At 37.9% G+C, this 21,751-nt stretch overlaps 3 protein-coding genes across 13 annotated transcripts in view; 1 reads left to right on the top strand and 2 right to left on the bottom strand.

The window, feature by feature from the left end:
- Window positions 1–8,084, bottom strand: part of fndc1 (fibronectin type III domain containing 1) — a 40,919-nt gene extending 32,835 nt beyond the window's left edge. Inside the window, exons 1-4 of one of the 2 annotated variants that reach the window (XM_056240054.1) lie at window positions 7,969–8,084; window positions 3,817–4,011; window positions 3,628–3,714; window positions 1,528–1,587 (exon numbers count right to left, since the gene is read on the bottom strand). In XM_056240054.1, the coding sequence (XP_056096029.1) occupies window positions 1,528–1,587; window positions 3,628–3,714; window positions 3,817–4,011; window positions 7,969–8,041 (415 nt within the window). In that variant the 5' untranslated portion in view covers window positions 8,042–8,084. The remainder of the gene's footprint in view (window positions 1–1,527; window positions 1,588–3,627; window positions 3,715–3,816; window positions 4,012–7,968) is intronic. The other variant, XM_056240055.1, reaches the window with a different exon arrangement.
- A 2,937-nt stretch (window positions 8,085–11,021) lies between these two features.
- On the bottom strand, window positions 11,022–11,953 carry cimip2c (ciliary microtubule inner protein 2C). Its single transcript, XM_056240135.1, is given in 5 exon segments — window positions 11,022–11,099; window positions 11,184–11,325; window positions 11,327–11,407; window positions 11,769–11,861; window positions 11,943–11,953. Coding segments are annotated over 5 exon segments (405 nt in total).
- A 201-nt stretch (window positions 11,954–12,154) lies between these two features.
- Window positions 12,155–21,751, top strand: part of otofa (otoferlin a) — a 66,765-nt gene continuing 57,168 nt past the window's right edge. For 7 of the 10 annotated variants that reach the window (XM_056240052.1, XM_056240051.1, XM_056240046.1 and 4 more), the window contains exons 1-2: window positions 12,157–12,559; window positions 15,163–15,221. In XM_056240052.1, coding sequence (XP_056096027.1) covers window positions 12,445–12,559; window positions 15,163–15,221 — 174 coding nt within the window. In that variant the 5' untranslated portion in view covers window positions 12,157–12,444. Of the gene's footprint in view, window positions 12,560–15,162; window positions 15,222–21,751 lie in introns of all 10 variants that reach the window. The other 3 variants (XM_056240044.1, XM_056240043.1, XM_056240047.1) reach the window with 2 other exon arrangements.

Genomic DNA, 21,751 nt, shown 5'->3' with positions numbered 1-21,751 from the left:
CTTCATATCCTTTATAGCTCAGCCTTTTTATGAGGGTGTTGGCTAAACGCAAGCCTCTCGTGCACACTTAAGGACTAACTTATGATTGCTCTGGCATCACTCACCTAATAATCAAGCTCTACCAGCATTATTAACACTTAAGTTAATAAGAAATGTCAGGTCTCAAAATGAACTGAGATGATAGTAACAGCAACTCATTTTCCTTTGTACACACAAACAGACACTTATTCCCACTTCACATTCAGAGAGTCCAGCCAACACAGCTGAGGCAGGCTCACATATCACTGGCCTTGAAACAGGGGTGAGACATAGTAGCTCACCCTTCTCTAACTCTTTCCCTCGCTCATTGTTTTTATAGTGTCAATCTTCCAAGTTGATGTCCTGGATCCATGATGCCACATCATTCTCTTTTCCCACCCCTTAGGTCTGATTTGTTCGGTGATTGAACGAATTATCTCCATGAATTCTCTCCGTGGGAGGTTTTGGATGCGATAACAAGCTCCAGGTTCCAGGGGCCAGACCAGAGTTACCATGTCCATGTGTGGACTCAGCTGGGCAACATGTGGACCTGCTCACTATAGTTGGTCCCACTTATTTCTACTGCCAAAGTGATGACAAAGAGATGATAGCACAACAATGGTGGCTGTGAAACAAAATTGAGCTTTTCCTGACACATTCTTGCCAATTCACAGTTACAAAGTAGAATGACACGACGCATATGTCTTTTGTTAACCCAGCGGCAAAACCAGAGAAAAATTAGAGCAACACCATGGTAACATCATGACAACACCAATAGCAAAGAACAAACATGGACAGGACAACATTATGAAAAGGCCAAGGGAATATTAATGAATATTAATGAAATGCCATTTCTGTAGATGGTAAATAAGTGACCACAATCAATATTTCTGTTTCCAAATATTTTTTTTCAATATTGTCTGTTCCCAAATCTGTAACGAAATCTATGTAGTCCATGTAGTACTGTATTTACAGAGGTAGGTTGGACATTGATCACATGTAATTGTATCCGTGGGATTCTCCATTTTATGTGTTTTACTCTTGAGATTGTAGGAAACTAAAACACTTGGTTTAAATCTGGAATTCCTTCTTCCCTTCGGGGGCTCACATGTACAGAGTTTGGCTTTAAGTGGGCTCAGTGGATTCATGAAAAAGAGAAATAAAAGCTTTGATTTAACAAATTTACAACTGAAAATCTGCCACTGTCTTTCCAGGAACTTGGGGTATCAGAGGTCTTTCTCTCTGGCATCCAAACTTTAATCCTTCTCAAGGGAAAAACAACATAGATGTTCTCCATAAGCCTGCATGTCTGAAATCTGTCATTTACCATTAATTTACAGACACAACTATATTTTTGAAGTTGAAGTAGTTTTATGCATTCCAAGAAGGTTGGATTTGACTTAAAATGGTATTCCATAACTTATTTTATGTTTATCTGCAACCTGCTTGGCAATACTCCTCATAAAATTGTTGTGCATCAATCATAGGCTGTAAAAGTATTGAACCTACCTGGAGTGGATCTGTTGAAAGGCTCGACAGCAAAGCCATCCAGTTTCACCCACTCTCTCCCTGCAGGAGAAAAGAGCAGTGTGGTTACACATATGGATGCACACTAAATCGGTACCATATTGATTATTGGTCGATATTTGAGTCATTTAAATGTATCCTTATCGACTGATATTGGATATTTAATTGAGCAAGATCAATTCCCATATTTTTACAATTAAAGTCAACTTTGCAGCCAACTAACACTTAAATACAGTTAACCTTTAAAATAATTAATTTGAATTTTAAACGTAATCTTTAGGGGAAAAACACGTTTTGCATACTTTACATTATAATGTTGTTATGCCTAAATTCACTAGATTTTTTGTATTATTTAGAAAAATTGTCATTGCCTTATCATTCATCCCCAGATGTCACACAGAAGAAAAACACATGTGACCATATCACCCATTTACAGCAATTTCCTCTTTTTATAGGCACTTTTTTTTTACTGAATTATCAGACAAAACATAATAAAAAATAAATATTACACATAAATGTGTACAAAATGTAGCATCAAAACAACCAGCTATCCTTAAAACAAGGCTGTAACACAAGATATGTTTACTACTGCTAAAAACATCCTCAGCCAAGAACATTAATGATCTGTTTGCAGGATTATTAATGTGCTTTTCTATTATGACAGATGTTTTGGGGAAAGTGCTGTGGGACATGCAGCAATATGCCCAGATCCTGTTTGTTGGAGATGGACATGGACATACTGAAAAAAAATCGATGTGAAAAAATGTATGTGGCTTGCGTTGGACGAGTGACTGGCTACCACAACACAAGGCTTAAGGCTCTTGACTCGAGCTCCGGGTTGGATACAAAAACAAGGACTGGCCACATAAATGTTCTATCTTTGGGGATTTCAATCTCACCAGATGCCAACAGTGAATGGAGTTATTTGGAAAAAAGAAAAAACGATATATCCTTACACCCTGCAGTCTACACATGAGTGTTTTAGCCATCCAGTCTGGTTTAATATTGTGAAACAAACAAAAAGCATTGAGAGCTTTCAAGTTATAAATACTTCCCTTGTAAAAGTGTTATAATAATGTGTGTTAGAGTCTAACAAGTATAAATTAATGAGGCAAATAAAAGTGTATATTTAGACATTTAATGACATCCATGTACAGTGACCACTAAAATGATGTGTACTGTACACTTCAGCTACACTTAAAAATGAAAGGCTTGTTGTGCTACAGTATATTTCCTCTGTTTTATAATGTTTAAAATTAGAAATATACAAATCATTTATATACACTACGGTTCAAACTCCTGTTCCTACTGTTGGGTCAGTAAGATTTAAAAATAAAAATAAAATAAAATAATACTTTTATACAGCAAGGGTGCATTAAATTGAGAAACAAAAAGACAGTAAAAGACATTATAAAAAAATATATTTATAATGACACAAAATATTTCTTTTTCAAATAAATGCTGTTCTTTGGAACTTTCTACGCATCAAAGAATCCTGAAGAAAATGTATCACAGTTCCCACAAAAAAAATAGCAGTACGGTTTTCAACATTGATAATAATAAGAAATGTTTATTGAGCAGCAAATCAGCATATTAGAAAGATTTCAGAAGGATCATGTGACACTGAAGACTGGAGTAATAATGCTGAAAATTCAGCTTTGCCATCACATGAATAAATTACATTTTAAAATATAAAACAATTATCATTAATTGTAATATTTCGCAATATTACTATATTTCTGTTTAAATAAATTCAGCCTTTGGGAGCATTTGAGACATGTTTCAATAACCAATGTGTATATAGATCTCTATAGTTAATATGGATCAAATGTGGTTCAGAAAATTGAGAACAGTTTGATATTTAATATTCCAATGCAATGAAATCCATATATTTAGAGGCCACTGTATATTGACAACACTGAGTAATTCCTGTTATATTATATTTTAAAGGATAATTCTAACATGCATGTGTTTTATGCGCTTACTGTACTTTATATATCCATGCACCAAAGTACAACAGTGAAGAGAATAGAGAGTCATAGAAACATGCAGATCTCTCTCTACACACAGGCAAACACACACCTCCTGGAGTCTCTGCCCTGTAGACAGGTTTACTCATCCCATCCTTATTCTCTGCACTCATCTTGAGAAAATGCAGGACTCCAGGCTCTAAAACAACACAACATGCACATGAGAGCCTGACATAGTGCTGAAGTACTCAATGTGAGTCTCTAGCTTTTCATTTAAAGAATGATTGATTTACGCTCTCACCTACGTCCTCTAGTAACTCTGACCGTCTGTCCTTGTCCACAGTGACGAAGCGTAGTGACTTCATTGACTTCCCATAGCCAATGCTGTAGCTATCTACTGGCTGTCCGTCCAGCTCGCTGGGTGAATCCCATGTGACCTTTAACCCCTTATCCACCGAGGTAAGCTTTACATTACGTGGCGGCAGTGGCTTAGAACCTGATAAAGAGAGAGAGAAAGTGTAAAGTTGTCTGTCAATAACATTGCAATGCCAGTCTGGTGAGTTTGTTTCTGTAATATTGCAGTTGCAGGAAATAACAATAAACTACAATCCAATATCTTATAAGCTACTATTAGACTACCGGTAGTAAGTAAGGGATATTGAGGGTCATTGACACAAAATAAACCCCAAAAGGAAGCAGAGAGGTCTTGAATCACCTTAAAGTGGTTTATTTTGCAATTATGCCAAACAGACTGCACATTATTCCACAGCTATGCGGAAATTGCTCTGGAATAATGGTCAGTTATTCAGTTTAGTTGTTATTATGCAGAAATATTTGACCAATGAAAGCATGTGATTGACCAATCAGAATCAATTATTGCAGAGGGCCATACAATCTTTAAAATAAAAGTTATTTATTGGCATCTACAGTTCCATGGAATCTTTCAATTGCACAAAAGGTTCTTTATAGTGGAAAAAGGTTCTTCACACTAAGAAAAAATATATCTTTTAAGATCGGTTCACCGATATGTTCTGTGGGGAGCCCAAAATGGTTCTTCTATGGCATCGCTGCAAGAACTCCCTTTTGAAACCTTTATTTTAAAGAGTGTATAGGAAAACCTACACTAAATTGTATAAACTCAGCATGAGAATTAGCTTGTGAGAGTTTATGTGTAATGTAGATCTTTTTGTGTGGACTTTTTAAATGAATCTACAACTTGAAGTAGAGCAATGAGGGCTACAGCCTTCAGTTAATCAAACTGGAAACTCTGTCTGAAGTACTATAGTGTGCTCAGTCTGTTTTTCTAACCCTGCTCAGAATTAGAGTGAGCAAATCTCTCATCGCTGTGCCTGTTTACTGTACAACAGCATGACTCTGGCATCAATCCTGGTGAGAGAAATCAATCTCTATCATTTCTTTAAGTGTACACACAGACATATGCCTCTTGGTCACTGCTTTATAATGTAATATTGGCAATGGAACATCCACATAATCTGGAACCACATCACACATGTCAATGCAATTACTACAACACACACACACCACACCACACACAGGCCACAGAAACATCAAACCTCAGTCTGTGACTTGGCCCATATTAAAATTTATGATGTAGGGAGGGTTCACATTTTGATTAAATCAAGACTTGTAAAACATAAGAATTAGATCTTTCTTCAAAAATAAACATTTTATACTGGAGGAAACTAACCATGGCTCATGTTATGGAGTGGACATTACCTACATCAGTGGTTCTCTTTTTTTTCTTTTCTTTTTTTTTCATTGAAATCCCTGGTAAAAGGGAAGATGGCATTCTATCTCCTGAAGGTCACATAAGAATCTTCCCAGCAATAAGGATTTTTTTTCTAGTTTAGATTTGCATATTGCCCCGCTAATTTATTGGCCCGGCCACCACAAAAGGAAAAAAAAAACATGACACAACAATAAGCAAACAAATAAAAAAATTTTTTTTTTAAATGCTTTAAATTTTCAGTTATAGCTGGAAATGTTTTAATCTAACTTCGTGACAGCTATAAAATAAATAAAATGTTTGTAATTTTTAACCAATTCAAAGACTATCACAATTTACTCTCGCAATTTTGACAAAACAATTTTGATGTGATCCATTTGGATTTTATCAGTTTGATGACATATTTCCATCAGCAGAATTTGCAAAACAATGTTCAACAAATCACAGAAAACCAAATGTTTAGATAAGCAGGGCTTAAAATCACATGTATACAGTCAACAAATGTAAGATTCTTCGAACTCAAGAACTGACCCAAATCTCTTGAAACTCTTTTACACTGGCTCCGAACCATTTATGTTGTTCATTCCTTTATGGTGTTTATTAAGAGGCTGAAAGTAAATGCCCTGTGGTCCTGTCAGTTTTGTTGGATTGTTTTTATAAGCACTCACGGAAAGACCTGAAGGGCAAGCACCTGCTTTTCTGACATCATTTTCTCAATGAAAGGCATAAACAAACTCTAACAGACATTCACTTGCTTATTATTTTCATTTAGGTGTCTGGATGACATTCAAACAAACACAAGAGGCATTTAGAGTGCAGCGCTTTTACATACACTTTTCCAGCCTGAGCTTTAATATACCCACGTGTTCCATGGGGGTGGGGGTGGGGCGTCACCTGATGAGAGACAATCCTCAAACACCTAAGTGAAAGGTTGAGCGTGGGCATCATGCCAACATGCTGGCTTCTTGTATCGCTGCACACTCACTTATCGACAGATTGAGTTTCTAACCCTTCCAGCCTTGCTCACGTCAATCAAAGACTTTCCGCAAATTCCTTGGTGAAAATCTGAGCAAGATTTAATTCCAGTAGCTGGTCAGGGCATGACTTTTCTCTTCCTCTCATTGTCTGGCAGAGCTCTTACCTGACAACCAAGCTCATTTTTACCGGAATAACAACAGACGTGATGTTAAAGTGCAGGGTTGTGGAAGAAAATCCTGAGCCTCATTCTTTCCAATATATCTTTTATCTGTCAAGCAGATGTCTGGAATGGTTCTGAAGCTGCAGTTGGGCACCATTAAGAGATCTAAAAGGTTTTTTTGGGGGGCTTGAAATCAGTAAAGCTTTACCGTCCACACTATATTGAAGCAGCTGGTGGCTTTAAGATTTAGTTGTTTTGGATGTATTTTGTTTTGTTAAAGATGGAGAGGGGAAGAAAAGAGAGGAAGACTGGATAATATGCAGCTGCTGATGGCAGTCACAGACTGCACTGGGTGACCTCATATAAAGAACATTTCCAAAACACTGAGAAAGAGCAAGTGAGAAAGAAAAAGGCCTGTTGTAACGTGGCAGCTAACACAGCTCAGTAGGACTTAGCTACCACTTTTCTCATCCAAGATTCCTCTGCATTCTCTTCAGAATTCGGAGGGACAGGGAGAGTGAAAGAAAGTCAAAGAGAGGCAGAGAGAGAAAACATGGCTAAAATTGATTTGAAGAGCTGAAAGCAAAAGAATGTCTAAAACATCTGTGCTTTTACACTCCCTGATGACCTTTTAAAGAGGTTAACCGTTACTTCCTGTCCTGGCTTTAATTTGATAAAACACTTGCAAGCTGCACTTACAGTCCATATCTATCTATCTATCTATCTATCTATCTATCTATCTATCTATCTATCTATCTATCTATCTATCTCTACATTTGAAGTGAAGAACAAATCAGGAATCCAAATTTGGTCATATTTTGATTACATGTGTACATGTCATGTGAACAACTTATTTTGATCAGGGGAGACCAGGGGTGAGTAACACGGGTGAGTTATAACGCCTTCAGTGCAATAGCTACAGTAGTTAACAAGGATGACCACCATCAGTCGAAGTAGAAATTGTACAGTAGGCCAAAGTTTTAGTCTCAATTATATATATATATATATATATATATATATATATATATATATATATATATATATATATACCACACTGTTAAAGATTTTGTTAAAGAATGTATTCCCCAAAGTTGAACAGACATAGATGTCATGCCTGCAAAAACCTTTTTAAAAACTGATTCATATTGCTACAAAAATTACGGTTCCATAAAAACTAAAAGTAAAGCAAGTAGCCTACACATTTTGAAGTTTGTGCACCTGCCTGTGCCTCAAGTCTCACCCTCTCGTTAGGCTAAGCTTTTAGTGCTTGGAATGTTTATTACAGGTTTCACGCACAATATGACCAACTAAACCGAACTCAGACCTGGAGATTCATCAACCGCAGGTGACTAATTCACGAGAGCTATGTGTCATAAGTGCTTGTGACATAATAATCTTTACCGTACAAGATGACAACAGCATACAATATAGCCCTGTCAATTATAACAGACAAAAATATACTTCACGAATTCTACTTTTAAAATAATTCTAAACATTTCTAATAATAGCCTACACAAAGCTTGATTTTGTGAATTAATATTTACATAGACAGAAGCAGATTGACCTACCCGACAGCAGTGGGCTCTGGGTGCAGAGTGTGACCAGGAGACCGAGAAGAGCTCGTGCCCGTGCAGGAGACATTGCAGACAGTGCTTCAGTATTAATGCGATCCGCTACACTGAGGGAAGAAAGGCTATGGATGCTCGGATGCTTCGATTCCCGTTCTCACCGTCAGTCTATGTGCTCCTTCCCAGACGTTGTCTCCCTCTTCCGGGGACGAACGGGACTTGGGGCTACCAAAATATTTCCAGGGCAGTCTTTTGAAACTTATTGCCTCTGATGTAGAACTCGTTTATCGTGCTGTTTATTTTTTATAACGTGTTTAAGCCTCATTCTGTGCACGTGGTAATACTTTAATGCAATATTAAATTGTAGCTATTGTATTTTATTCATAATTTTCTAACTGAATATCAATTAAAAGACCTCAAAATTTTAGAGCTTAAATTCAGTTCTAAAAGTATAGATATTAAAAAATACATACATTCTCCACAAATTTTAAACAAAATGATTGCGCATGTGCGCAATTTGGAGAAAGCAGACGATACGAAACGAAGACTTTTTACAGGTTAGTCGTTCACAGTTCGAGTAGGCGGCTTATTTAATGCACGTTTGTAATTATCCCTAAACTGTGTAAATTAATAGCCTACAAAGCTACAGTTGTTTTACCATACTATATCGATTATAATCAAATCAAGGCTAGGCTACTTTGATTCCCATCCCATTCCCTCATTCCCATTATATAGCCTATCTACTGGATATACTTTTTTTATTGTAGGTGAAAAGCTTGTTGTATGTTATATAGACCTATATAAATGAAGCAAGAGAACCTGCTGATTCGAATGATAACATCATCCATTGGCGTGATCACAAATCAAATACATGCAATTTTACTTTTTTACTTAAAAAATTGTCTGTAAATCATTATATTTTCACACAGATCTCATCTCAGAAGGGAGGTGCTGGTCATGTGTGATAGTGATTTCAGTTCTGTTCCCCCCCCCCCCCCCCCCCCCCCCCCCCCCCCAACTATCTAAACTACATAAATTATTTTATCTAACTACTAATAACCAAATATTAACTAATACATAAAATATATTAAATTATATATATTTATACATGAGGCACAATAAAAGCAACAGATTTGTCTTTATTTATTTATTTAACACAATAAATGTAATAGCGGGCCCTGGAGACAGACTTGTTTGTGGTGGACTTCATCAGGCTGCTACGTCTGTGTGACGCAGAAATGCCATAACCTCTAATTGACAAGAAGGAAAGAGAAGGGAATAATATTAAAAAACAACGACAGGTATTTTCGCTTGAACATAAATTCTTTTAAGAAACTACCCAGCAGCTAAATGTAAACTGAACAGAAAAACCCCTAGAGACTGCAGAGCTCCAAGCACAAATAACCCTGAGTAATGCATCAGCAAATAAGACTCCATCACTGGACAGCCATAGTCTCTGACTGTCTCAGGGGACCGTGAGAAAGAGGCAATTAGGTCCATGTGAGATGGGGATTAGAGGGATAGTTCGCCCAAAAATGAAAATTCTGTCATCAATTAATCACCCTCATGTTGTTCCAAACCCGTAAGACTTTCGTTCATCTTTGGAACCCAGATGAAAATATTTTGAATGAAATCTGAGCGATTTCTGTCCCTCCATTGACAGCTATGCAACTACCACTTTGACGCTTTAAAAAGTTCATAAAGAGATCATAAAACTAATCTATATGAATTTAGTGGTTTAGTCCAGTAATGTTCTGAAGAGACACGATGACTTTATATGACGAAAAGATTCAATTTAGGCTTTTATTCACATATAAACATTGATCAACATAATCCGAAGCTCAACCAAACCTGCTTGACGCGAGAATGAATCTCATTTGTTCTTGCTGAAGCTCAAACGTGCTGTGTAACACGAGAATGAACCTCATTGGTTCTTGCAGAAGCTCAAACGTGCTGGGTAACACGAGAATGAACCTCATTGGTTCTTGCAGAAGCTCAAACATGCTGTGTAACACGAGAATGAACCTCATTGGTTCTTGCAGAAGCTCAAACGTGCTGGGTAACACGAGAATGAACCTCATTGGTTCTTGCGAAAGCTCAAATGTGCTGTGTAACACGAGAATGAACCTCATTGGTTCTTGCAGAAGCTCAAACTGCTGTGTAACACGAGAATGAACCTCATTGGTTCTTGCGAAAACTCCAATGTGCTGTGTAACACGAGAATGAACCTCATTGGTTCTTGCACGTCAAGCGATCATGCTTTAGCTTCTTTTTATCATAACTGATGTGTTATGACAGTTGATGAATGTTTATATGTGAAAAAAGCCTAAATTCAGTCTGTTTGATCGTGTCTCTTCAGAATTATTTGGACTAAACTACTCAATTCATATGGATAAGTTTTACGATCTCTTTATGAACTTTTTGAAGTGTCAAAGTGTTAGTAGCTGCCAATAGAGAGTGACAGAAAGCGAAAGATCTTCATTTGTGTTCTGAAGATGAACAAAAGTCTTGCGGGTTTGGAACGACATGAGGGTGAGTAATTAATGACAGAATTTTCATTTTTGGGTGAACTAACCCTTTAAGTAAGAGAAAAGGAATAGAAGAGCTTTTAGTTTTTAGAACTAAAAATTTGAGTAAACTTTTCAAATTTTTAGAGAACATTAAAGTAAGCATAAAATCAAAACTTATTTTCTTTATGCATGTTACTTACAATAAATAGGCCTATATATTTTTTAAAAAGCCTATCACATTCAGGTCTGCCTCCATTCCAGTATACAGCGCTCACTTTTCACAATCCAATTAACAGACGATGAATAAAATTTCTTCTTTTTTTCTTGTTAGATGAGAAGTTTCAGTCATAAATATAATATATCACAGTATGGAAGTCGTTCACAGCTTCTGTTTCATGCCGACTTTAAATGTTTCATAGGAACATACAATATCCATGTTTCACGTTATTGATTCTCACTTAATATAGTTATTTTAATTAAATAGCTGAGGTGACTCAGTAAAGTACAGTTCTTACATTGCCTCAGGGTTCTTCTCAGCCTCTTTTACTGCATGACAAAGTAATTGACAGGTTGCACAATGCCAGTCTTATCTTTGTAATTTTCCCTGTGCTTCTGTGACAACTGGGGAAAAGAGAATGACTAATCAGTAAGATAAAAGATATCAGTTGAGAACATGATCCACATTAACTTAAGGCTTATTTTTACCATGTTAAAATCCTTGATCTCCTTCTGTCTTTTGAAATCAATGTTGTACTGGGCCCAGTAGGGTAAGATACTGTTTTGTGTATGGGAGCTCAGGGGCACACCACTCTTATTGGAGAGGCTTTTGCTGGAGGCCATTTCGGCATCGGATATTTTGGATGTACTTTAGGGTTGTATTGCCAAAAGTCTCCTCATACAGAAATTGTGTAGGAATGTGTCCACAGTACATTTAAATGATTCAGGAGTTGCACAATTAGGCCTAGCTGTTGTTGAAAATATTATTTTATGATTTGCCTGAAATTAACCACAGAAGGTCAAAAATGCCAAAGAAACAGACCTTAGGTGACAACCATACTTGTTAATTCAAATTTATTTCAATGAATTGATTCAGTTGGAATATATAACATTAAGGGACAGCACACATTTATTTTCTATGTTTGAAAAGAAAAATAGGCTACTCTAATCAAGGTCCCCGAATGTCAAAACTTAAGTTACCCCTGAAAATCAATTCAAGGGGTACAGTTATTCTTTTAAAAAATAAATTTCTGACACTGCCCTGATCAAAATAAGAAATAAGCTATGTTTTTACCCCGGCATCGAGACGATGGGATGTAGGCTGTGGTGTTATGCGTTATGAGAGTCCCATTTCCTCTAAAAGTCATGGCTGAATAGACAAGGATTCTACAATATCATCCGATCTTAAGCTGCTGAAGTTCAGCAATGCGTCTGACCTGCACCACAGATAAGACAACAAATGGTTGCCTGGCAACCATTTTTTCAGTATAGCATTATGCGGTTTTTATTTAGTCAGTTTTGCTCTAATTGATAAAGAATATATAAAATGTATGTTCCTGTTGCCTCAAATAATAAAAAGCTTGTGAAACGTAGTGGGTTTTTCTGCAAGAATCCGCCCCCCTCCTGAGAGTCCGCGGTGAGTGCCTGCCCCCTGCTGGCGTCATCCGTCATCGCATTGTGCGGAGCAGTGGCGAGGCGCATCAAAGCAGTGTGAAAGAGTCTCGCAGCGGATCTGACGAGTGTACGTACATGTGTGCGCATTGTAAAGCGAGAGAAATGAAAGCTCTTTAATTATTAATTACTCTTTTTATGTTATTGCGCACAGAGGATGCAGCCTGTAGCCTACAACGAGAGGATTTTTTCTCGTTTGATGCAGCGAATAAAAGCAGTTAAGATAATGTTATAAGTTATGCAGCGTTGGTCAAGATAGATCCGCGGTCTTTGTGATGAAACGTTTTTATTCTGTTGTATGCTTTTGATTTTTTCTTCTTCATTCCAAGTTGAAATGGCTTTAGTGGTGTACCTAAAGACTGTCACGGAGCTTCGTGGGAAGGGGGACCGAATCGCAAAAGTGACTTTCAGAGGTATAGAGCAGTACTTTTCATTTCCAGTGAATGGGTTTGAATGTGTGCAGTTGTACACTAAACATCTTGGGTAACACTATACATTGTGTTGGTTTTATATTGTTTTATGTTCTATTTAATCATAATGTCTATGCCATGGTGTGTAACTTGAAATTGTGTGTCTGCTAAAAAGTTGTAGAAATCCATGCTATTCTTAAGCGCATATGTGTTTATCAAAGAACAAGGGCTTTTTAGATGATGAAAACTCCCCTGTTTATAGATAAATCGTAACAATTTCGACTCATACACAAGCTTGAGCTGCTTTACTTGGTTTCATTGTGTAACTATCTAGATTCTCGTATCAAGGCTTATTCACTGCAGTAGCCTATTGTTTGATTGTGGTCCCTAGAAGTTTAAGCTTAGAATAAGCTGATAAGAGTGAACCAAATTTGTTTAAACTCTTGGTTGTTTTGAGACTTGCCTTGACAATCCATTAGTTAAATGTCATGCAGTGTGGCTCTTTTCTTTTTTCTTTTTTTACCAGATGTATTTTTATTTCAGCACCCTGGACAGTTGCTAAGTGTTGATCTGATGCAATCATTCTCTATTTCATAAAATGTGTGTGTAAGAGAGAAAGGGTGGGAGAAAAATACAGCCAGAGATGTGTGTTGATACTATGTTTCTGGCATATAAAAAGATAAATTACAACATCACCTTAGTTAAATGAAGCAGAAATGAGCTAGGACAAATAACATTTTATTGGTAATAAAAACGCGGATGCATGTTTTAAAAGAGTAAACATCTTCAGGTATTAATTGGAATCTTTTTGTCATCTTTACAGAATGACATTCTGTTTGAAATGACAGTGAGGGTGATGGTCTGCTTCAACTTACTCCTAGGGATTTGATTGAGACACTGCAAGTGATTGAAGCCATTTTGATGCTTTGTCCTGTTGCCACTGTTTTCCCCCTTTCTCTGAGGGCAATGACTATTAGGCTCTCCTCCTGCCACCCTTTCCTTCCCTCCCTTTCGGTCTTCCTCTGATCTCCACCAGGCTCAGTGTGCCTGATCTAGGCTGTCTGGAGCGGAAGGGCTCCACTGAGCTGTGTCCTGTTGCATAACTTAGATTGAGTAGGCTACCTCTGAGTGGATCTGAGAACAATGAAAATTCACAATGTGATTCTATCATAGTATCGGAAATAGAAAATGATTCAATAAAATATTGACTTTCAGACATTGAGATTTGATTGCTTTAGAATGTGAAATGTCCTTGTAAAGACTATGCATTATTGAACTTACTGTTTAAGATTGTTCTGTCGGTTTAAAGGTTGCCCATGCATTTTTATTGAAGGTAGGGTAGGCAAACAGAAATGGTTTAAATATTAAAAAAATGTAAATATATCTTCCAATCATTGCATTATAGTTCCAAATGCAATAATAGGATGCCCTACCTGCCTGTCAACACGTATTTCCATACCTCCGCACACCCTGCTTGCACAGGCATCACACGTCATCAGCTTGTTCCGTAAGGCTATGCAGAGTTAGATAGTCACCGAGCGCCACAGACAAACAGTAGCTGCCTTTTACAGTTTCTCCTAGGACTGAACGATTTTGGAAAATAATCTGATTGCGATTTTTTTGAACCAATATTGCGATTTAATTTCGCGATTATTTTTTAAGCTCTTTATCTTCAATATTATTCAACAAAGACAAGCAATTTCAGCAAGAAAATCTCATTTAATCATATCGCGATATTATCGCAAATGCAATTAATCGTTCAGCCCTATCCTAAACTGCATTCACGCCATGTCGTAATTACTGTAATTAAGAGCGGGCAACCCGTGATGTTGTACCCGGAGCTGTTCACGTCCTCGAAATTGTTTACTGTGCGCGTTCATGTGTTTTGGAGGAGGCGTTCATGTTTTCTAAGCCTCTCAGAAATTGCCTACACTACCTTTAAGTTTTTGCTCAATTTATGCATATTACATAACCATTTTCCCCTATCTCCTCGTTATAGTTATCAAGCAAAAGCGTCTTTAAATCTAGGTTGTAAGCCTGGGGATACTTTAGTTTTTGCCCTCAGTTCTATCAATGAGTATAATAATACTGTGCAATTCATAAAATCTTCCCCAATTATGCTTTTTTTGTCACGTTACGCTAAATAGAACCCAAGCGCAGACAGTAACTTTCACAAAACATGGTTTATTTACAACCAGAAACAAAGACCCACGATGGGGCAAACAAACAATAACTAGACTAGACAATAAAACGGAACGGGAACATTCACAGACAGATCACAATACTCACAGAACCAAATGTTAACAAGACGAACAAGCACTGAGGAACAAACACCGGGAGCTTACATAGAACACATAATTACAAAGGTACAGGTGACACTGATAAACATCAATACTAACGAGGGAACAAGGGGCGTGGTAAGGACACATGATCACAAATCACAGGCGACGCTAATACAACATTAACTAACAAGGAAACGAGGTAAAACATAAGACAATGCAAACAGAGACATTACTTTTGGCCACTACTGTATATGTAAAATAATTTCTGTTGTGTTAGTCTCTTCTGAGCCACATTGACCTTTAACCTTGTTTATATCCCTGCAGGTCTCTCCTTCTTCTCTCGGGTGCTGGAAAACTGTGAGGATGAGGCTCGATTTGAGCAGGTCAGTCCCCCCCCCTGCCCCCCCCCCCCCCTCCTATATCACCAGTTTCTACTACTAACTCATGCATCTTCTGATACATATATATAGGCTACAAATTTGATTTCTCACTCCCCAAGAGAGGATGTGGTGAAGGAATCACACGAGGAATCGAACCGCTCAACCGTGGCCAGACGCATCACATTTAGCCCCACTGATTCCTATTTTGCACAGACCCTCAGGCAAGCAACATAGCAGTATGAAGTGGCAATACACCAGCTACATTACCATTACGCTAATACAGTTCTTTGAATGATTGCTCTCTTTACTCCGAAATATCCCTGCTACACGTCTCATCCTTACATTTGATAGGTAAATTAGCAGGTAAAGCTTTGTTGCCTTCTCGTTCTTAAATATGACTTGAGGATGTGCACCTCATGCATAATGGTGGTGGTTGAGGAGATTCCCCCTTCAATGTAAAGCGCTTTGAGTACCCAGAAAAGCGCTATATAAATGTAACGAATTATCAATTATTATTATAATGTCCTCATGAATGGTTTCAGATTCTGCAGCAATAAAGAGGTTTTTATTTGCATTGATAATAATTTGCAGAAGTTATTTTTGAAGTGCCCCTATAATGCTATTTTAAATCTTCCAAATTTAGTTTTTGAGGTCTCCTACAATAGGTTTGCATGCATCCAAATGCAAGTTCAAAAAACACTTTTCTCATAATATACATGATGGCACATCCCCTCTTTTCTCACTGTGTCTGAAATGGCTCGATAACTGATTCAGTCTCTCTAAACCATTGCTTCTCAAAGTGTGGGGCACTGCAGGGGTGGGGAGGGGATCAGCTGAAAAAAATACAAACAGAAAACAGCCGTTGCAACGGAGTTCAAGTGTGTGAATAGCATTTGGCGCTCTGCCTTTATAAAGCGGCACCAAAGCCAATTCCACTGAATCGTTCTTCTTCCGACTGTTGACTTGTCACCATCTGAACAAGCCCAACATAAAAGTTGCTCTCCTAGAAAAGCAACTCTTCAGCGGACGGAAGAGTTTGGTTTATTTAAATGAAGTTAAGTTAAGTTAAGTTAAAATAAATTAAGTACTGATCTATTATTCTCTCTAACCATACATTTTTTCAATGTTTCGATGACTTTACAAAGTGAAACTATTGCAGGTGTTTTTCATTGCACGTTTTTCAGTTAAAAAAATCTTTCCGTTTTTATCATTTTTAGTGAAATTGTTTGGTAGCTAGAGGTGTGAGGTGGGGGTTGGGGGAACCAGATTTTTTTTTTTTTTTTTTTAAAGGGGGGCGTGACCAAAAAAGTTTGAGAACCACTGCTCTAAACCCCTCCTTCCGAGACCTTCCTCTGCTCTGATTGGTCAGATGGCTCAGTCTGTTGTGATTGGTCTACAATTTACAGCGTGTGTCGGAATTCAAAGTCCCATTCATGGAAAGTCTGTTCACTCTGTGGTCATATTTGCAACACCTCCGGCAGCTATTTCGGGCATACAAGACCAAGTCCTATCTTTTTAAATGAGGGAATCCTGAAATCTAAAAAACTGCTAGCCGAACTCACAATTAAACAACATATTTCAAATTAGCAACAGAATCTGACATGAATTGTCCCATGAATGTTGTTTCTTATGCTCAAATAGCATTTATAAAAGCTTATTTTTCAGGCTAGACCAGCCAATGTGCATGTGCAGTCCTAAGCGCGCGTCTCACAACACTGACTGTTTCTATTACAAATGCAGCTTCTAATGGCTATTCCGCCATATTGTGTGTTGCACTTTTCGTCTTTTCCCCATTCATAAGTAATACAAGTGCAATGTCTTTCTTTGATCTGAATTTCAGTGACTTCCTCAGCACAATGATTCGAACTGTAACAATGGCGTCGGTTTTACCATATAAATTCCAGTCTGTGTGACATATCGACAACACAACATGTTGCTACAGCTACAGTGTTTGAGGGTGGGTCAAAGTACTATGTCGACGTTGTTAGTGGGCAGCCAATAAAGACCTATAGGCTGGCATTATGCAAATTTGTTCTAAACCTACTTATGTTACGGAAGTGAGCCTGGAATTGCTGACAACTGTTTTGGGCAGTTCAGAATCGATTCTTTCTTTTAGGAGACAATAACTTTATTTGTCGTGCACTTTGCTCTTTAAGACTTTGCAGACCTTTTACATCCACAAACAGCTATATTACACACTGCATGCAAGGTAATAATCAAAAAAGCATAGGGGCACTAAAATATACCTGTATATCCTCCTCATGTGTCCTCATAGTAGGCAGAAATTCAATTAGTTTTGTTGTCAGTCGTGATTGGGACTCCCACACTAGTGTTAGCCTTGTTTGACGTTTGGAGGGGGTTGTTGATTTTACATTTTTTTTGTGCTGCAAACAGCAAGCGTTACAAAATTGCTCTTTTGAATCTATTTAAAAACCAAGTGCTGCTAAGTAGTGACATAATCTGTTTTTATTTTTGTTTTGTTGTCCTTAAATTTCCTATGAACTTTCTGGTTGACCTCCAGCCTTTTTATTTCCTCTCTGTCCCTCACTAATAGTTTTGTGGTAATAGTTTAATCATTACTAGGCAGTTAGAGTGGGTCAGTAGTACACACTTCAAATCGACTGAGCCCACTCGCCACTTATGATTACATCACAGATCTCATACCAAACCCCACAAGACAGTTCAGAACTATCTTCACTCCTAGTACTCCACTGTAGGATATGTTCGCTTTCTTTCTGTTTTTCTCTCCCTCCATCTTCTCTTTTTTTAAATAGCATGTTTGTGTTTGGCCCCCATCATTGTCTTTTCAGGTTTGTCAGACAGGCACTATCAGGTTTCATATTCATCAGAAGTAACGTGGGTTTTAGTTTACCTAACACTGACATGCACTGAAAGCAGGGCATTATCAGAAAGCGAACAGACTATTGGCCCAAGTTGAGGAAACAGTCGTCGGTGAAATGTTTGGACCATACAAAACAGTGTCGGCGCATTTCCAGAGAAAATAAAATGAACCCATTGTTTCTTCAGAGGCTCGGATGAAGGAACTAAAAATACTTTTGTGTTCATTTGTACATCCAAACACGGATCAACTGCCATGCTTCGCTCGTTTGCAAGCCATGATATCTCTCGAGGAAAAACTCAAATCGCGCTCGCGCGTTCATACTTCCTAGCTCATTTTCTCATGGGCGGGCGAGCCAAATTCTCTGGGCGGGCAAAGCAGAGAAAGGGGAGGTTACCTTTCCTCCGTTCGACGTCATACGGAGGAGATTCAAGATCAGCCCGCCTGAGCTTTCATTTTCTCAAAGGCAGAGAAAGATAGCCAAAAGCTTGGTTTACACCGATTGAAATTTCTAGCCACTGGGGGACCATATACAGGAGGGGAACTCATATTAATGTTAAAAAACCTCAGAAAGGGAAAATTTCATGTCAGGGGACCTTTAAGGTTTTCGTGGCAGAAGAAAAATCTCTTGAATGTGTGATAGCTATATATGACGATAGCTTTCTTTGAAACAGTGATGAAATGCTCATGGAGTGAACTCTCAGAGCAGCTCTGGAAATGAAGTTCATGTGTTCATCATGTCCTCATATAGTGAGACAGCAGACTGAAAATACCATGAGCATCACTTGTGCTTGAGTATGCAGTAAACGAAACTGCGCTGCTCATTCATTCTGAGACAAACAGAACATTTAGACTTCATATTTCTTTTTACGGTTTGACAATCACAGACACTAGTCCATATTAGAATTTGATTAATTGTATGTCCCTACTTTTCATTTATTATTTCCATATTACCTGACATTCCGTTTAAATGTTTGGATTAAACAACTCTGTCCTCTTTTTCGGCAACGCAGAAATCATAGGGCTCTACCTTGTTTTCTAACCCTGCTGTGTGCAGCTGAGTACACCTTTCAGGTCTCAGCTGTACTCACACAAATAGACTTTTCATTTGAATCAGAATGGACCCAGCTATTGTTTATGTATGAGCAATTATTATTTTATCTTCAACAAGCTCACAGTCGCATGCAAAGACAAAGCTGTACATAATTTAACCGGATATGTCCTGCTCTTAACATACCTGATATAGTGATGCATTTTTCCCAACACAATATGTGCTTCCTCATTTTATATATTATATAAATAACATTCTCAATGCTGTGTATTGTTAGCTTATTGTTGCAGGGCTGTTGAACACTGCTTTAGGCATGCAGCCTGATGTTGACTGTGATGGACAGACAAGGTTTTAGGCAGACACTTGCTGCAACTATGTGCAAAATTGCCCTCCTTTACATCAGCTCTGCAGGAGTGCCTATCTTTAAACCATTGATTTTATCTCCAGGAGTCCAGCAAGAAACTTGATAACAGCTGCTGATGTGAAAGTTTGATGCTCACGCTGGTTAAGGCACTTCTTGTGGTGGATGAAACTTCAGTGGGCAGAATATATAGATCAGATGTGTACAGATTTCATTACTATTGCTTGTATTTAGCATTTTAATGTCAAATATTAAAGAAAAAGAGCGATTGATGGAGAAAGACTTTGCTGAATCCATAGTGACAGGCAATTTGTCTTAGATCTTGTTAACATTTATTATCATGCAGAGGAACATGAACCCCGGGCTTTTCTTAAACAGCTTCCAAGGGGTATTTGGAAAGGATTTTGACCTCACTTTGGTGAACTTGTAAGTTCTTTTTAACCTGTAAATCATAAGTTTGCTTTAAAATCTGTAGAAATGGCAGGATATTGGTTCGTGGGAGATATTTTCATATTTTGTTGAGCTTCTGTTATTTTATATTCCACCGTATAATTAATACATTGGACTTATTAAACATACCATCTGCATTTTATTTAGAAATAAATTTGCTGTTAGGTCTTGCAGAGAATGTTTCTGTATGATTGGCAAACAAGAAAGTGATGTTAAAAGGCGAACAAGCTCAGGGGTGTCTTATTAAAGACAGAGGAAGCTGTGTGGTGAGCTATTTTTCTTGCACAGTGTCAATTATTTTTAATTTAATAGTTAATGGTTCTAAGGCTTCTTTAATGATGTTAATGATAATGCAAAAGTTATCTAGTATAGATGAGTGAAGGAACATAATTCTTGTTTTGTTTTGAAGATAAGGTACTTAAGTCTCTAATGTGGCTGTTGGGGATGCATAACACAATAAATGTTGGGAAACAGGTCTAAAATATGGGCCTGGTGAAATGTAAACCAGTGCAAATTTTCTGTGAATGCTAATGAATAAATACTGGAAGTGATGACATAGTTGCACAGGAATACATAGTGTAACGAAACAAAGGGCAATAAAAGTATGTTTAAAGAACGAATACTTTTCCCCGAATCCTTTTTGCTGAAAAAAAAATTTGTCTGCAAAAGATTATGATGGTGTTACCACTGCTGCTGTTTGTATTAAATGCATGTACACCCATTTAAGGATGTTTACATGCAAAGACTGACAAACATTGTTTTCCTCAGCCCTATTACTCCCATGCATTTAAGTTCATGTCCATCACAAAACTTCAGCTATGCCTATCACACTGCATCAATGTCTCAGTGAGAAAATAAGAGTTGCTTTCTCATTATGCTGATGGGGAATTGTCTCATCATGACCAGCAGATCTCATTTGATATGATCATTCTCTTCAATGGCCCAATGAAGCACCAAATTACATCTCTCTCTTTTGTCAATCTAATCATTCTTTCTGTTCAGCTTTCCAACAGTTTTCAACCATGCCTCATGCTGCCAGAGAATGAAATGTTGACGTTTCACATTAGATGGTGTTGTGTTTCCAATGAAAAGGTGACAAATGAATTTGTTATTTTAAAAGGTGTGAAGGTTGAACTTATCGAGCTAGAGATCAGACATATGTAAAGCAATGATTCTCAATGGTTATGCTTTAGGACCTTTATTTTAGTGGCAAGTACCAAAATAGTGTAAAAAGTTGAAAAAAAGAAATGTATATATTTATTAATGGTAATATAAAGGGGCGACACAGTGGCTCAGTGGGTATCACTGTTGCCTCAGACCAAGGAGGTCCCCGGTCTGAGTCCCAGCTCAGCCAGGAGCCCTTTCTGTGTGGAGTTTGCATGTTCTCCCTGTGTCTGTGTGGGTTTTCTTCCAGGTGCTCCGTTTTCCCCACACAATCCAAAAACATGCAGTATAGATGAATTGGAGATGCTAAATTGTCTGTTGGTGTGAATTTGTGTGTGTGTGTGTGTGTGTGTGAGACTGTGTGTGTGTGTGTGTGTGTGTGTGTGTGTGAGACTGTGTGTGTGTGTGTGTAAGACTGTGTGTGTGTGTGTGTGTGTGTGTGTGTGTGTGTGTGTGTGTGTGTGTGTGTGTGTGTGTGTGTGTGTGTGTGTGTGTGTGTGTGTGTGTGTGTGTGTGTGTGTGTGTGTGTGAGTGTCATGCCATCATGTAATATGGAGGGTTGGGGAAAGAATTGGCGACCTACCTTTGAAAAAAATCATCGCCAAGAAAATTCATGACCAGTCTCTTGCATATGGCAAGAGATTGCACATAGAAATCACCAAGAGTCG

The sequence above is a fragment of the Rhinichthys klamathensis genome, unplaced genomic scaffold, assembly GCF_029890125.1.
Source record: "Rhinichthys klamathensis goyatoka isolate OS25496 unplaced genomic scaffold, OSU_Roscu_1.1 h1tg000579l_1, whole genome shotgun sequence".
NCBI lineage: Eukaryota > Metazoa > Chordata > Actinopteri > Cypriniformes > Leuciscidae > Rhinichthys > Rhinichthys klamathensis.
This window is presented reverse-complemented; position numbering and strand designations above follow the sequence as displayed.